Below are 17573 nucleotides of genomic sequence, written 5' to 3'. Positions count from 1 at the left end.
CTTCTGGGAGAGGGTGGGGTGGAGGGGCTTGAATTGCAGCCTCCTCGCACCAGCACTGCCAGCTGGATGTGGGGAAGAAGGCAAGGTCCCTGCCCCGGGCGCTCCAAAAGGGGGTCCCATATGGCAGGGCGGAGGGATGGAGCTGCGGGGCGGGGCGGGCACCTGAAGGCCAGGGCCCAGTCTGCATCTCTGCAGTGGCTCAGTCCAGGACGTGCCAGGGCCCAGAGACGTTGACGGTCTGTCCCCGCGGACTGCAGGCCTAGAGGGGCCCAAGTGAGGCTCTGATGCCACCAGGGCCTCGGGGTATCTTGAGAGGCAGTTTCAGGGGGGAGTGGGGGCTTCCCTGTTGGCTCTGTGGGTAAAGAACCCGCCTGCAGTGTGGGAGACACAGGAGGCACAGGTTCAATCCCTGGGTCGGGAAGATCCCCTGGAGAAGGAAATGGTGACCCACTCCAGTCTTCTTGGAGAATCCCATGGACAGAGGAGCCTGACGGGCTGCAGTCCATGGGGTCACAGAGAGTCGGACATGACTGAACACACCTGTGTTCATCACACAGTGATTGTGTTAAGTTCCAGTGAGAATCGACAGAGGAAGCTGTGGGGGCAGGGGGTGGGGGGAGGTGGATGCTGGGGCAGCCGGGGCTGCAGGCTGTTTTATGGAGTCTAGGGTTTCAGGTGGAAGATCTGTTCGTGGGTTGACAGGTCGGACAGTGGAAGGAACAGGGCGTGACGGGGAGGTGGCCCTTGTGTGTGGAGCATGGGAGGCGGGGAGCCAAAGCGGGGGACCCCGTGTGGACGAGATGCATGACCCCCAGCACACAGAGGGTCTGGGCTGAGGGTCCTCCGGGGCCCATCTTCCCAGCACCGAAGCCCCAGGGAGGAGCGGGGTGGGCTCCCCTCAGTTGTGCTGCATGCCCAGAGCTCTCCAACTGCCACGGTCCCCTTGGGGTCCCCTCCTGGGATGGCAGGGAAGGCCCCGTCCCCTGGCGGTCTGGCTGCCCCTTGCCTGTCATGAAAACAAACCTGGGCCTTTGCGGGGCTTCAGAGACAAAGCTGTCCCATGTCAGTCCACCGTCCCCTTCCGGAAGCCTGGTCTCAGTTGGACCCATGGCCACTCACCTGGGGCCTCCCTGCCTCCCAGCCGGTCTCTCTGCCTCTGGCAGCCCCTCCACCCTCTGCCAGACCTCCCTGGGGCTTCTAGCTCCTTCCAGCTCCGTCCGAGGTCCTGGGGCCTGGGCCCGTCTCTGGGGCCTCGCCCCCATCTCCCCCAGCGTCACCCCCCTCTATACCCGAAGTTCCCGCCCTCAGGACTGCAGGACACGCCGGAGGACTAGACCCCTTGAGTTTTGTGTCTGGAGTCCCCTCCCCCCGCCCTCCCCCAGGTGACCTAAGACCCTCTGCCTGCATTCTCCACCCCACCCAGACGGGCGGCTCTGGGTGGTCCGGGAACCATCGCACACGGTGCTTCCCTGCTCCGGACTGTGAGCCCTGGAGGACAGCCGTCTGGCTGGTGGGGTGCACCCCTGGCCTGCACACAGTGGGGCCGCGTGGAGCTGCAGAGGCCCTTCGGGACCCGGGTGTGGTGGGCAGGCCCCTCATGTTGTGAGGAATCCGGGGCTGGGGGCTCCCCTGGAGCTGGCCAGCTCCTGATCCTGCTGAGGAGGCCCAGTAAGCTCCAGGACACAGCCTGTGTGCTAAGGTCAGGGCGGGGGGTGGTCCCTGGGCAGGCATGTTTGCAGAGGAGGTCACAGTCAGGCCCTGGGTGACCACGGCCGCGGGCCAGGCTCCCACCTCCCGCCTACCCCGACCCTGTCCCCCTGGAAGCAGGCAGCCGTATCTCTGGGACCTGCAGGTGGCAGGGGTCGGCTGTCCCACCATGAACCCAGCCCCAGCTCCGGGGGGCGGGGGGCGGGGGGGCCTGTGTGGGGGGTGTGTCCCGCATGCTGGGCCGCCTCCCAGTGCACAGGGCTTTGTCATCCCAGGAATGCCTTTGATCAGGAGTTGGTGCAGGGGGGACGCAAGCCGGCCCCTGGCCTCTAATCCGTTCCCACAGTCCCCCTGCCCGCCGGCCCCTGCCCTGAGCCACACCGGGGCCCAGGAGACAATAGCCTCGGCCGGTGGGCGGGCAGCTCAGCGACGGGGCTGGAGGCCCACATCCGGGGGCATTGTCACTGCCAGCCCAGGGTGCACGGGGGGACGCGGGAGCCCTCACCGAAGGGCTGCCACCAGCCGGGGCAGCTCAGCTCGTCCTTATGAGCTGCAGCTAATGGCAGCCGAGATGGCCTCTCCAGGGCAGTCCTCCAGAGCAAGACCCGTTTAGCTGGAAGGTGAGCCCACAGCCTGGAGCTCGCAAGGCAGTGGTCCTCCCGGTCCCATTGAGGGAGGCCAGTAGCTCAAGTTCACCAGTCACGCCCTGGGGACCAGATATCGTGCTATGGGCCAAACACATCACTTCTCCCTAAATCTTGAATCAGCCTCCAGGGGTTCTGACAGGCAGGGGGCATGCCGGGGATGGGTCCCGCGGAGCCCACGTTCACTCTGGGAGGGACAGTTACCCCATCTTCCAGGTCAAGGGTTGGCAGGCTTTCCACAAAGGGCCAGGCCAGGCAGTGGGCACTTGGGACTTCACAGGCTCTGTTCTCCATGCAGCTCCTTGAACCTGCTGCATGGAGCCCCGGGCACAGCCAGCCTCCGTCTGGGTGAGGGCGGGACTGAGCCGACCTCTGCGGCAGGTGTGGAAACAGGCCCAGGGAGGTGAAGTCACTGAGCCAGGACCACACGGCGGGGAAGTGACGGAGCCAGGCCAGTGGCCGGGTTTGTGTCTCTGGGGCCTGCGCTGCACCCCCCGCCCCATCAGTCAGCCTGGCTGCCTGCTGAGAAGGGCACAAGGGCTTCAAAAACGCACTTGAAGAAAATGCACGCAGTCTTCATTTGAGTGTCTTCACCCTGTGCCAGTGCTAGAGGAAGTCAACCCTGAATATTCACGGGAAGGACTGGTGCTGAGTGAGGCTGAAGCTCCAATACTTTGGCCACCTGATGAGAAGAGCCGACTCATTGGAAAAGACCCTGATGCTGGGGAAGACTGAAGGCAGGAGGAGAAGGGGACGACAGAGGATGAGATGGTTGGATGGCATCACCGACTCAATGGGCATGAGTTTGGGCAAACTCTGGGAGGTGGTGAAGAATAGGGAAGCCTGGCATGCTGCATCCATGGGGTCACAAAGAGTCGGACGTGACTGAGCGACTGAACAACAACCACCCTACGCTTAGCGCTTCCACTCGGGGCCCTGATGTGCCCGGAGGCCCAGGGGTTGGGGTCAGGTCCACCCAAGGCGTCTAGTCAGCGGTCCCTGTGGTCAGCGCAGCATCCTGGTCAGCCGGTCAGGAGAATGGAGGCCAGGCGCGCTAGCAGCGGCATCTGATGTGGTCAGTGGTTGTCTGAAAGACACACCTCTCCCCCATGAGCACATTCAGAGGAAAAGATCCAGGAGGTGGATCTCAGCTCTGCAACTTTCAGGCTGCGTGGCTTCTCCTTCTGGGCCTGGACTTTCTTACCCAGAAGATGGGGATCGTCGTGGGACTTCCCTGGGGGTCCAGTGGTTAAGAATCTTCCTTCCAATGCAGGACGCACGGGTTCGATCCCTGATCAGGGAACTAAAATCCCACATGCCTTGGAGCAACTAAACCCACGTGCTGCAACTGCTGAGCCCTCGACGCACAGCTATTAATAGAAGCCCATACAAGGCGATGAAGGTCCAGCGAAGCCAAAGTTAAAAAAAGAAAACTGGCAACAGCCCTGTCTATGAGAATGGAGGCTCCAGGAGCGCGTGCTAACGTCTGTGACACGCCCAGCGGGAGGTGAGATGGGCTCTGTCCAGTGCCCGCCTCCGGGGGTGATGCGAGGACAGATGACTCGAGGTCCATGAGGCCCTGAGCACACACCAGCTGCACGGGCATCACTGAGTAAGGGCCCCCGTCCCGCCAGGGCCATCGCCGTCACCCCGTGCAGTGTCCAGCTGAGCAAGGAGGCCCCACTGGTCCCCGAGGGCGGTTCCCTCCCCTGGCAGTTCCTGGTCTTCATGCCTCTCTCCTGGTGTTGCCAGCCCCCAGATTTTGCTCGGTGGGAAGCACCATTCTCAGCTCCGTGGCTTTGGGGGGACTGGCCCCCTCCCCGGCTCCAGGACAGGTGCTGAGGCGCTCAGAGCCAGCAGCACATCTGCCCCCTGGGAAGAGTGGCAGGTTCAAGGGTAGATGTGAAATTTAACAGCCAGCGAGACTTGGGGAGAGATTTTTCTGGAGCTTCTGGCCAAGAGAGTCCTCCACCCTGATCCTTAGGACTCCGGGGGTTGGCACAGCCCTTCCGCCGCCTCGCGAGGGGTACCTGGGGAGCTTCGGCCACTGAATGGAGCCTGAGAGCAAGCTTGGTCGGGCAGGAGAGCAGGAGAGGGGACCAGGCCTCCAGGAAAGCTGCTGGATCGAGCCAGCCCCCTTGTTCCAGGAGCCCAGGACTGCTCCTTACTGTTGGAGTTCGTCTGATGTGGCCTTCCCGGCATTTTCAGAGCTTAACGGCCCCACGGTCTGCATGTTTTCGACCTATTTCCAAAGAAGGTCCATTCCCAGGTGCCAGAGGCTGGAATGTTCTCGTGTCTTTTACGGGACACGGCTCAATCCAACAGGTGTGTTTGAGCTCTCAGAGCTAGAGAGCACATTCGTGGAGCACCCCGTGATCTCAGGGGTGCACGTCCACCGGGAAAAATGGAAGTTCAGTAAATCCTGGCTGAAAGGGTGGCGACACCTGCCACGAAGTCTTCAGTTTCGTGGCTGTTTACCTGAGCGAGGGGTTCCCCGCTCCGTCCCACTCTTTAGTCAGCAGAGACAGGACCACATTCAGGTTTCACTACGACCCCGGCGACCCACAGCCCAGCCGATGTGATCACGGGGCACCCAGGAGCTGGGGCTGAAGCGCTGGCTCCACGGGGCCCCCCAGGGACAGACCAGCCAGGGCCTGGATGTCAGGTGAGGAGTGTAGTCACCATCAGGGCTGTGGGCAAGAAGCGACTGTCCTTGGAACCGTGACGTCCGTACTGAGCCCCATAGTACTGATGGCGCGGACAGGACCCTGCTGCCCTCGGGTCCTGGCCCGGCATCTGCATGACGCTCATGTCCTGGGGGAACTGAACAGAGCACTCACTTTTCTCTGCCTGATCAGACTCACTTGGGGACTCGTCTCCTGGGCTGCAGACCAGTTCCTCACTTCACTCCCTAAGGACTGGAATATCTGTGGAGTTGGGACCACCTTGCCTGTTAACTTGCAGCTTTTGATCTCTCCAGACTACACAGTGTTCTCAGGCAGGGTAGAACAGACATTCTCCGGCATGCTGAACACAAACGAAAGTGCCCAGTGAGTCGTGCCAAGGTCACCTCCTCCAGGAAGCCTTCCTGCCCTCCTTCCCACTCCCTTATTCCCCAGGCAGAGCTGAACACACCCCCCCACGCACATTTCCAGACTCCCCACCCATACTTCAGTGAGCCCTGCTCACAGGGTTGGGGGCAGGTGCTGGTCCGTTCTGCTCCCGCCTCTACTACCACAGCCAGCACGGGTCCCGACCCATAAATCCGTCCGCCTCCACTCCAATCAGCTAGATGCAAGACTGGTCACACAGACAGGCTGTGAGTTATCAGAAAAATGAGGCTCTGTCCTGGCTAAGGATAATTCATGCAAACCGCTCGACCCCCGCTGTGCTTAGTGAGGCCTGAGGTCGGCCACTTACTGCAGCCGTCGGGTTCATCACTCAGCTCAACTGGGTGCCCCATGCCTCCATCTGCAGCGGGGGTGGGGGGTCGGACGGCGGGGGGGGAACAACGGCCCCACCTCGCAGGCTTTGTGGACGCTTCAGGGACCTGAAGAAGGTCAAGGCGGCCCTGGACAGCCACTTGGCAAGTTAAGACTTCTTATCCGTCCCCCAGATCACTCCATTCTCTCCTCACCGCTGGTGGAGAAATACAACAGGCTGAAGGTGAAATAACTCAGTGTGGCGGGTGCCATCCAGCCCCAGGTGGGTGTAAAGCCCTTCAACCATCACGGTGCCTGAGAGCGTAGTCCCGAAGGGTAAGTTTGGCTGGAAGGTGGATTAGTCCGCTTATTCCCAATTATAATGTTCAAGAAAAACAAAATGGAGTTACTTCAACTTTTAAGTGGAATGGCGTTCTTCTCTCCCAAGTCAAGTCTGTCCAGGCAGCCAGACGGGGTGGCTCTTATGGGCTGAATGATGTCCCTACCAAAATTCATAGTGAAGAATGGATCCCCAGGACCTCAGAATGTAAAGCCGTCATCAAGGCAGACCCCGATCCAACAGGACTGCGGTCCTTAAGAACACAGGATGCCCATGTGAGCACATGGGGAGGAGATGGCCATCTATCACGCCCAGGAGAGAGGCCTCAGGACGGACCAGCCCTGCCCACACCTGGGTCTCGGATTCCAGCCTCGACTGGGAGACAGCAAACACCTGCTGTTTAAGGCCCTCGGTGTGGGGAATCTGCTGTGGCAGTCCGGGCTGACTGATAACGTGGCAAGAATATGCTGGGGGGTTTCCGATGGGGGAAGAGTGAGCAGGCCTTGGGAAACCTGAGCCCCCCAGAGAGGGGGTGAATCCTTGGTGAAATCCAAGGGTTAGGTAGACAGGAAGAGATGGGACAGGATGTGGGAGGTGAGCAAGGCATGGAAACCCCCGCAAGAAAGACAGGAGCAGGGCGCCATTTCCTTCTCCAGGGGAGCCTTCCCGACCCAGGGATCAAACCCATGTCTCTTGCGTCTCCTGTATTGCCAGGCAGGTTCTTTATACCATTAGCGCCACCTGGGAAGCCCAGAACCAGGGCATGCACCAGGCTCCTGTAACTCGAAGTCGGCCAGTGGGCGCCTCAGGGGCTGGTTGGCACAGCTGCTAGGGGACGACATCAGGGGGTCCCCCTGGCTTGGCCCTGCCAGGCGCAGGGGTGGCTCCATCAGTAGCTGCCTGTCAAAATTCCGGTATCACAGCCCCAAGGGACAACTTCCAAAAGAGATCCCGTCTCCTCCTTCCCCCGAAGCCCTGCAGCATCCTCCACCATTCCATCAGCCAGAAGAGCAAGCTCTCCAGACCCCGTGGCTGGAGGCAGCATCGTGGGGTCAGGGTGTGAGCAACGGAGCGGGGACTCTGTACTACAATCCAGGACATCTCTCCGGTAAGCAAGGTTTCCCGGCCATGGGGTCTCATCCTCCAAGAAGGAGCTGGGTGGGCACAGGGCAAGCCCAGGGTCCAGAGGCCCTGAAGACCAGCAACAAGGCAGCTGAGCCCCACGGGATGGGGGAGAGGAAGGGGCTGCTGGGGGGCTGGCTGACACCGGGCACAGGAGAGGCCGAGACGGGGCAAGAGAGAAGGGGGGAAGGGGGGCAGGGGGACGCGCGAGGAGCTGGGAACAGGGGCAGGGGGCAGCAGGACCGCCCTCCCACAGAAGCCGCCTCCACGTGTGTTAGTTGAAGCCGGACACAAACGCAAGAGGGGGCTGCCGGTGCGACCCTGGTTTCTGAACCCCAAATACCATGGAGGAAGGAACGAATTCACCAGAAGTCGCATCAAAAAGGTCCCAGACAGCCTTTGGCTTTAAAATATGCTGTTTATTTTTTTTCTCCAATTATAAAAATAATACATTATCCAAACAGCTAGCTTAGGAAACACAAAATTCCGCCCAGGAAAACGATGACGAGAGCCCTCCACCCCGCTGGACGGAGATGAGCTGGTGGTCTCTGTGACGACGGCGCAGCCGAGGCCCGGCCCGCCCAGAGCTGAGAAGGGGCTTCAGGCCAGAAACACACAGCGAGACGCACGGGACGGAGCCACAGCGCGTCCATCAGCCTCAAGACACCAACCCGCCCTCCTCGGCACCCAGGACCCCAACATCCAGGCCCCGCAGGGACCCTCAGCAGCTGCCAGGGGAGCAGAGCACACCCAGATGCTCTGGGAGGATTTTAAAAGCTGGACTAGACTCACAGTGACCCCAAGGTGCCTGCATGCAGAGCGACGGCCTTCAGATCTCCCCTGGGACCATTTTTAACGACGAGTACTACCCCGCACCCGGGGACGCGGAAGAGCACGTTCCGGCTCCTCGGGCACAGGGCCGGCCTCTCCTCCTCTCAGCCAGATGCCCACGTCCACGGCACAGGAGGCGACGAGCACAGCGCTGTTCATGGGCGGGGACCCCGGGCCTGTGGGTGCGAGCGTGCGTCCCAGGGCACCAGGAGACAGGGCGAGCGCCAGGGCCGGAGTCCCAGCTCTGCCGCCTGCAGCCCTTGGACCGGGCGGTCTCTCAGGCCTCGGGTTCCTCTATAAACCACGAGTAACGCCTGCCTCGTGGGCTCCCGAAGGGAATAAATAAGACACCAGGGGCAGGTCACAAAGCGCTGGTGCATCTCTAGGGCCAGTATACGCCACAGTACCCGTCACTCCTGCCGTGCCAACCCTGTCCCCTCATCTCTGAAAAAACAGCCCTCTGAGCACTGAGCAAAGCCCGAGGAGTAACGGGTGTTGCTTCCATCCGGAGCCAGGTCTGGATCCAGCCAGGCCTGCCAGGGGGCAGGCACCCACGTGCCCACGGCCGGACCCCGGAGCAGAGACGGGCAGCCCTCGAGGGCTCTGCCAGGGCTGCACCCAGAGTGTGGGGCAGACAGGACCCGACCCAGGACAGGCTTGTGCAGAGCGGCCCCCGGCGGGGGAGGACGCAGGCCACACGGGGGGACCTCGGGGAAGGGGGCCCTTTCACCGGCCAAACTGGACCCGACCCTGCAAAACGATGGATCCTCCCCACTGTCTTGCTTTTAATCACGTTTTTCAACACTTAACACGTGAACCTCTGCTCCTTGATGTCCCGTCTTTGTTCATCTGTCCTCAGAATGAAAGTCCAGAACCTTCTGTGCTGATTTTAAAGTCGGGCTGAACGTTCAGTAATGAACAAAGCTGGAAACACAAGAGGAAAAAGGTGGCTTTTTAAATGAGCGCAGACCTCTCTCTAGGCCACCACCCTCCATGAGGTCCTCGCATCTGCTCCCCAGAGGGCCCCGGTTTCCTCACATCGAGGTACACAAGGACTTGCTTTATGGACCCAAGACACGGCTCTGGTGGCCCTAAAACCGTTAGCAAAGGGAGCCCCCAAGGCACCCAGCTACGCCTAAGACAGGCATCCTGATCAAAGAGAAATATGCGGGACACAAACCTGCTTAAACTTCCCTCTAATTCTGTCTAAGTCTTCATGAAGTTTATCGTAAGTAGGGTCATCATAAGGGAACTTCTGAATCATCCCAATCAATGCCTCTAAGACCTTCATCTTTTTGCTGTAAAACACAGAAAGAAAGACCTTCAGTCCCCGGCACTGCAGGCTTGGCCCATGCAGCAAGGTGCCGGGCGCGCTCCTTAAAGCAGTGGTGCTGAGCACGCCGGGGTTCAGGAGCTGGCGGCTAACGTAATCATCACTGAACAACCTTCCCCCGCCTGGCGATGGGCACCCACCCACCCCTGCGCCCGACATCAAGCGAGAACCGACCTCGCCACGCCGGCTGCGGCCTGGACCAGCGGCCGAGGAGACTCGACAAGCACCCAGACCACCGGTCCCAGGCCTGAGCCGGGAGCAGACACAACCAGAAGGAAAGAGCGCTGGGCATGGCCACGCCTGCTCCCATCTGGGGGGTTTCTCGGATCCAGAACCTTCACACTCAGGGCCTCAGGGAGTTTAACAGCAGGTAAACACCAAGCCTGCTCCGTCCACAGTGTCTGCTGCCTGAGTTCAGCCACTTCCCCAGGAAGACAAGGGGCTCAGGCTGGAGCAGGACTGCCCCCAGGCACTCAGGGACTTCACGGTTCTGGGACTCGGCATCCTCATCTGTAAAATGGGGCCCTGATGGCCACCTCCCAGGCTCAGGAGGATCAGTAATCCAGAGAAAGCCCAGGACATGCCACAGAACAGCGCTGAGTAACCGTCAGTCTCCACCAGACCCTGGAGGCCAGGGCTCCCATTGGGGAGGGCAGGCGCCCTTCTGGGTCATGGACAAGTGACCCTGCCCATCTCCGATCACCGGGCGTCAGGAGCATACTAGGTATCTGTTCCCAGGGAATTTCGAAGGACTTGTCCTTAGGATGAAGCTACAGCCATTCAAAGCGACCAGGACCCGCTCACGTTTGCTGTTCTTAAACCAGTTTACAAGAATTACAACAGCTGCCTCTCGGGGAAAACACAAAACTGCGAAGCGTCACAGAGAGTGAAGGAAAGCAACCAGGCGCTGGGTTTCCAGCAGATGGAAGGCAGATGCCACATGGGGAACGGCTGTGCGTGCCGGACGCGGGGACCACCGCCCACTCTCAAGGCCGCAAGCAGCCCCGCCCGACGGCCGGTCACCCCAGCTGCTCCAGACGCACTCAGCCCGGCGCACGGTCAAGGCCGGTGCACACCAGGGGGTGTGGCCCGCTCACGGCTCCAGTAAGGAAAACGGGGCTCCACCATCCTGCGGGAGGGCAGGGCAGCTCGGGGAGGGTCAGAAAGCCATGGTCACCCGCTGGACACCCCATCCTGCAGGCTGAGACGGGTTCCCACACGCCTTCTCCGGGTGAGAAGCCCCCGGCGTCACTGAGTGAGGCCGCTTCTCCTCTAACATCCTCACTTGGAACATAAGGCAGCGGGAGGTCCTCTGTGTGCCTTCTACCATTTTTCTTTTAAACTGTAGAGACTTAGAAAATCCAAAAATCACTCCTCTAAGATGAAAGGGTTTAGGCTGCAGTTCAGAGACCACCAGGCTCTGCTGCTGGGGTGGGGGCAGCGGGGCTCCCACCAGCCCTGACACAACCCACGTGACCCTCCCCCTGATGGAGCCTGGGGGCACGGCTTTAGGACGGCGGGGGTGGGGGGTGGGGCGAACCCTGCCCTGGGGCGTGAGTTGGCAGCCCCCAGGTACAGGAACCTTCACACCCTCCGTGCGCTGCAGACACCAGCAGAGGGACAAGGGGAGGCTGCTGGAGAATGACCGGGCGCGCCACCCCCAGCTTCGCAGGCCGGGAGTGCAGAGGCACCTTCAGCCCTGACCGGCCTGACCGCCACCCAGTGCTGCCACGTGCTGCCACCCACCGTCCCAACCAGATCACCAGCTACGCCGCCGCCCCGCTGGGCCTTTAGAGGAAAACCTCCTCGAGGTGTCCCTGCATGGTGGATGAGTCTGTTCAGCTCCCACTTGATCAGTGATGGGACAGGTCAGAGAGCAGCGACCCCAGAATCACCCAGACCCTGTCTCAAGCATCCCTGCTCTGACACATGAATACGGCAGTGGCACAAACTCTAGAAATTCAAAACATTCCAAATAAGACGACAAGTCACGTGGACGGGGGAATGCCGCTTCTGCCTCTGTCACTCACACTCCTGGAGCCCCTCCCTGGCCAGGCAAGGCCACCAGGCATCCGAATGACGCAGAGCAGCCGCCGAAGCCCTGTGTCGGCTCCCCTGAGCGGCAGCACAGCCTTTCACAGACGGCTGAAGGGTGAAGACCGCGGGTGGGGACAGGGTCCCGGGGCTTCGGGAAGTGGCACCCGTAAGAGCAGGTTCAGAAGGCTGCAAACGCTACAGAGGACGGCTGACGGCGCCTTAGCGCTTCCCGACCCGGCAAAACACACGGACCCGGCACCTCGTTAGACCTTCCGGCTACGTCACAAGTCCCAGTGCCGGTGGAGCCACCACTTCTGAGCCTGGGTCACACCCAGACTACCGTGCTCTGTTTATCAGAAGCTCAGGGGAAACGAGAAGATAAAATTGTTTTCAGCCTGCCTTGACTGGCAGGGAGTGCTTGAAGGCCTCCAGGGAAAAGGCAGGGGGGATCAGAGGACTCTTGAGAAAACAGTAGGTGTTCATCCAACACCCACAACAGGCCCGGCACCTTCTAGGTACTATTTCCTGTAAACCCTGTAACAATTTCATGAGGTTACTTCAACCCGATTATTTTCTCCGTTTTACAGATGAGAAGACTGAGACTCTAACCACCCGCGATCAGGGTGCACCACAAAACCGCAACTCCGGTCCAGACACCAAAGAAGAAAGGAGGTTCGGCCTTACCTGTCTCTCTCAGTGGCGCAACTGTGCAGGAGACCTCTCCAAGCAAACGCGAAGCCTTGGTAGCACCCGATCTGTGAATTGATGAGACATTTACGAGTACAATGAATAACCGAGCGCTGTATTTGATCTAATTACCAAGCTCTCAAAACTAAAGTGGGGGAGGGCGGGAGGGGGTGCTCCTTCTCGTGCTGTCCTGGAGCAGGAAATGGAAGTCGGAGGTCGAGTTATCAGCAGGACAGCCGGCCTCCAAGGCAGCCCACTGGGCCCCACCTCCCCACTGCACTGGTACTCACGCCTGCGTGGTCTCCCGACTGTGTCGGGTGGCCGTGATGAGCAGGACACAAAAGAGGTGGCACGTGGCCTCCCGATTAATGGGCAATGTCACCTCTGCCCTGCCCACCTGGGCCACCCACACAGGGTCAGGAGGACACTCAGGCGGCCCTAAGGAGAAGTCCACGTGCTGAAGACCCCGAGGGGGCGAGCCGTCTGACAAGTACCTCCTCTGGCCCCAGGCAAGCCTTCGAGTGGCTGACTCAACTCCAGCACCAAGGGGCCCTGAGCCAGAACCACCCGGCTCAGCTGCTCCTGGACCACGGACCACCAGGACCTCTGTGACATAAGTAACACTGGTTGTCTTAAGGCCATGGGCGTGGAATGATTTCACTTTGAAGCCACAGACGCCTAATACAGTTCCAGTGGCCTCAGACTTCACTGTTCATGGCTGGTCACCTGTAAGTGAGGGCCCATCCAGGACAAAAGGCAGGAGAAAAGGAAAATCGGGCATTTTATGGAATTCCTAGGTAAATATCAACAGCATGCTTTCACAGGACACAGGGGTGCTCACTCTGCAGGAGGACTCGGCACCATGACACTCGACATCCACCGAGGTGACGAGGGACCTGTTTTTTCCTCCAGCCCACCCGACTACGTCATCGCCACACAGCCACACGCTCTGCAGGCTCTGTCCTAGGAATATGCCTCCATCAGCGTTCTATCTAGCCTACTGCCGCTTTAAGAGACCTGAAATTGTGGCTTCACCATACTGACCGTCAAGGTAAACTGTCAACAGTAAAAGAACAGGACTCCTTTCTAAGTGACGGTGGGGCAGGGGGGAGGTCCCCACTCACTTCAGATCCAATTTTAGCTCCATGGAGGGTGCCGTGCTGTCTCCCTTCGATCATACCCAAACTGCTTCCTTCTTCATAGCCTTCTCGGTACCCTTCCCCGTGAAACCTGCGACGGAGAAGCAGCAAGTCTGAGTAAATAAACAGGAGAAAGAGGATTCTCCCTGGAAAAACTCGTCTCCTCCACGTGACCCAGACCTAGTATCACAGAAAAACAACAGAACCTGGACCTAAAACAGGCCCATGTCAGCTCCACCCCTCCCCGAGCCTGTGCTGTGGCAAGGCGCTGTACTCCTTGAAGCCAAATTCAGCTCTTTTACAATGAGGAAGCTAGGATAAATCAGGGATTCCCAAACCAGGGAGAACACTGGAAACACACAGGAAAATCCCAAAGATACAAATTCAGGAGCCTCGCCCCTCATCTCAGTAAAGCTCAGGAATCTGCTTTTTGAAATCTCCCCGGTGACTTAGTCAGCAGCCCCAGTTCTGTAAGTCTGTAAGTTGGACTGTTTGGGCAAGTGCTTCAAAACAAACAAACGAAACTCTGCCATCTGCACCAGGCTTTCCATCACACGTCAGGAGCCAGGCAGGGAGAAGGGCCATCAGGTCACCGCAGTGTACCGTGACTGCCGGGCCACAGGGGCCGGCAGTGGGACTGTACCAGCACAACCCAGGGCCACCAAAGTTAAAAGGGCTGGCTGGAGCCCCCGGGGAGGCCAAGTGTGCCATTCCCACTTAAACTGGCTCCCGCCCCCGCCCCGGGAGTGACCCTGCCTCCCATCCCAAAGACGGGATCTAGTTCACAAGTAGGGATAAAATAGATAACGGGGGTACAAGGCTTAGTTCAGCGTGCGGCTCATAGCAAGTTCCAAATGAACTGTCAGCGACTGATCGCTTCCTGCTCCCTCTTTCTCAGGGACGTCTATCGATGTCTCAAGCGGGCTGGGCACTGGAAGACAGCCATCAAAGCGGCCAAGAGCTCCCCCCCACCCCACCCTCCAACCCCGCCTTGTCACAGCCCCTAGGCGCTGCCCAGGGGCTCAGGAGGGAAAAGGATGATGCCTGACACCTTGATGAGCCTGTCCGTGAATGCGGCCGTCTGTCCTACTACTGAGGAACAAGAAAGAGGTGGGCAGCGCCCAGATGGCAGAGGTCCGCCCCACCCGAGGACGGGGCGTCCCTGGAGGGAGGCAGTCACCAGGCCGAGCAGATGCATGGGGGCAGCCCCGGAGGAGGGAGGCGGGTCTCGAGGAGCAGCTGGGCGCCTGGCGCTCGCCCGAGAAGTGGAAGTAACAGCATCCTGGGCCCTCCCGCGCCGGCCACCCCCGGGGCCCCAGGGCGCTCCCCCAGAGCCGCAGCCCAAAGCTGAGAGCCGGCACGCCAGGGCTGGGGGCCCCGACCCACCCACCTCTCATCTGCCATCACGACAGCGTCGAACATGTCCTGATCCCCGGCCATGGCGGCCGCCGACCAGCCCCCGTCCGTCGGGCTCCGCCGCCCCGCGATGGAGCCGCGGACACGCGAGGCCACAACTCGCGGAAACCCCGGCCACTCGCGACGCCAAGTTCACTTCCGGGGGCGACCGCGCGGGGCAGGCCGGGTAACGACGGCACGCCGGAAGGCTCAGCACGCGCCCGGGCGGGCCCAGGGCGCGTGCGCGGCGGCGGCGGCGGCGCTGGGCGGGGCTAGGCCGGGACGCGGCTCCACCCCGAGGCCCCTTGCCCCGCCCCCCGGCAGGGCCGCGAGCCGGTTGGTCGGTCCCCACCTGGAGCATCCACCTGGCCAAGCGGGGCTGACCCATGATCTCACTTTCCCAAAATCAGGCAGAGGCCACCGAACTGCCAACAGCGGCTCAGAAAGAACCACGGAAAGAAACTTGGAAAATTTATCAAAGAACCAAACGCCTCCCCCGGAGCTCTGGCCAACAGGCTCTGGGCCCGTGGGATTTGAGGAAAAGAAGTTCCAGGAAAGGCAATTCGCGGAGTGGAGACAGTACCCAGAGAAGAGTGGCCCAGTCCCCCGCCAATCCCGATCCACAGCCAAGGGCCACCCGCCAGGACCAAGTCAGACTTGAGACCCCCCGCCTAAAAGGCCACTGAATCCACGATAACAGTATTCCAGGGCATTTGGGCTTTTGTTCGAGAAACAACGCAGGGCTGACCCGACCCCCCGGGAATCTGAAACAGCAGTAGGTGACAGGAACAGCCTAGGTCCTCTTAACACTCAATGAATAACTGACCATAGACTGCCAGGCTCCTCTGTCCATGGAATTCTCCAGGCAAGCATGTTGGAGTGGGTTGGTATTCCCTTCTCCAGGGGAATCTTCCCAATCCAGGGACTGAACCCAGGTCTCCTGCATTGCAGGCAGATTCTTGACCATCTGAGCCATGAGGGAAGCCCCAGTAAAAGTAGTGAGTGGAAGTGGCTCCTTCATGTCTGACTCTTTGCAACCCCATGGACTATACCGACCATGGAGTTCTTCAGGCCAGAATACTGGAGAAGATCTTCCCAACTCAGGGATCGAACCCCGATCTCCCACTTTGCAGGTGGATTCTTTACCAGCTGAGCCACAAGTAAAAGTAGACCTATTCAAAATGCAGGCAGAGAGTCAAGAATCAGCACAAAAGGATTTGTAATTAACACCCCCCAGAGCCCTCTGTTCAGCTGAAGGCATCCCCCCTTTAAAAAAAAAAAAAAAAAAAGCTTCTGTTGTTAGTCCTCCCGTTTGTCATTTCCACGGCAGGTACTTCCTGGACATGATTTTTAAAGGTATGTCAAACTATCAGCCACAGTGGAACATAGATATGAATTACCAAAAGCTTTCCCGTTAAAATCAGGAGTAAAGCAAGAATGCTTTGAACACATCCAGTAAACCTAATCAGTGCAATAAAATCGAGCAAGAAGTCTTAACTATCTTTGGGGAAAAAAGACAACAAAGTGCCATTATATGTAGGTGTGGTGGTCCATCTAGAAATTCCAAAATAAGCATTTAGACCCTCTCAGAATTCATAATACAGTTCAGTAAGTAGCTATGCAGTTGAATTGCCAAAAAAAAAAAAAAATCACTTGCTTTTTGTTATTCTAACAATAATTAATACTGGTCTGAGCAGGGATACTCAGAGAAATCCACTTTACCATGGTCACAATAAGATCTGAGCAGAACCTATACAAGAATAACTACCCCACCACCCAAGATAGGAAGAAATGCAACCCCACATAATCCACATAATCTGGGGGAAATGTGTCAAACTCTAAATTCTATCTGGGAACTCCCCTGGTGATCCAGTGGTTAAGAATCCACCTTCCAATGCAGAGGATACAGGTTCAATTGGTGGTCAGGAACGTAAAATCCCATATGCCATGGAGCAACTAAACCCTTGAGCCACGACAAAGACCCACAGCAGCCAAAGCAATAAAAAAGTAAAATAATAAATCAATAAATTTCATCTGGATGAATAAGTTGATAAGAATAACTAAGATGCTTTTGAAAGAGAGAATGATATGGAAGACTTGCTATACCAGATGTGTAAAAAGAAAGTCTCCATAAAAGTATGGCTTCCCGTGTGGCTCGGTGGTAAAGAACGCATCTGGCAATGCAGGAGACATGGGTTCTGTCCCTGAGTCAGGAAGATCCCCTGGAGAAGGAAATGGCAACTCACTCCAGTATTCTTGCCTGGGAAATCAACCCCATGGGCAGAGGGGCCTGAAGGGCTACAGTCCATAGGATTGCAAAGAGTCAGGCACAACTTAGAGACCAAACAACAGTATCCATAAGAATACTGTAGCATGTTTGTTCAAGAACAGACAAATGAATGAAATAGGGATGGAAGGGCCTGGAAGGGGACTCAGGAAACGTAAAGCCTTCCCACAGGATAAAAAGCACCACAAATTAATGGGGGGAAGGGATATTCATCCATCACTAAAATGGGAAAACTTGTTGTCTGGGAAAAGTCAAGTTCCATGTATATCTCACGTACTCAATCACTCAGCCCTGTCTGATTCTTTGTGACTCCATAGACTGGAGCCTGCTAGGCTCCTCTGTCCATGAATTTCCCAAGCAAGACTATTGGAATGGGTTGCCATTTCCTTCTCCAGAGAATCTTCCCAACCCAGGGATCAAACTGGTATCTCTTGTGTCTCCTGTGTCTTCTGTGTTGGCAGGTGGATTCTTTACCACTATGCCATCCGGAAAGGCTTTATATCTCATACCATTCATCAAAATAGTTCTAAATGCATTAAAGACTTTTTTTTAGAGAAAAAAGCAAGACATTTAAAAATTTAGGTAGAACATTCAGGTGAGTATGGAGATTCGTTTTTAACACATGAAAA

At 58.2% G+C, this 17573-nt stretch overlaps 1 protein-coding gene across 3 annotated transcripts in view; it reads right to left on the bottom strand.

Annotated features, from left to right (window-relative positions):
* The window catches only part of LTO1 (LTO1, ABCE1 maturation factor), a 67496-nt gene extending 52659 nt beyond the window's left edge, over positions 1 to 14837 (bottom strand). Inside the window, exons 1-5 of one of the 3 annotated variants that reach the window (XM_027532920.1) lie at positions 14653 to 14830; positions 13248 to 13353; positions 12121 to 12191; positions 9247 to 9364; positions 7634 to 8990 (exon numbers count right to left, since the gene is read on the bottom strand). In XM_027532920.1, the coding sequence (XP_027388721.1) occupies positions 8922 to 8990; positions 9247 to 9364; positions 12121 to 12191; positions 13248 to 13353; positions 14653 to 14702 (414 nt within the window). In that variant the 5' untranslated portion in view covers positions 14703 to 14830 and the 3' untranslated portion in view covers positions 7634 to 8921. Of the gene's footprint in view, positions 1 to 7633; positions 8991 to 9246; positions 9365 to 12120; positions 12192 to 13247; positions 13354 to 14652 lie in introns of those variants that run through there. The other 2 variants (XM_027532919.1, XM_027532921.1) reach the window with 2 other exon arrangements.
* Between the last annotated feature and the right edge of the window lie 2736 nt (positions 14838 to 17573).

This window comes from Bos indicus x Bos taurus, chromosome 29 (assembly GCF_003369695.1).
Source record: "Bos indicus x Bos taurus breed Angus x Brahman F1 hybrid chromosome 29, Bos_hybrid_MaternalHap_v2.0, whole genome shotgun sequence".
Lineage (NCBI taxonomy): Eukaryota > Metazoa > Chordata > Mammalia > Artiodactyla > Bovidae > Bos > Bos indicus x Bos taurus.
This window is presented reverse-complemented; position numbering and strand designations above follow the sequence as displayed.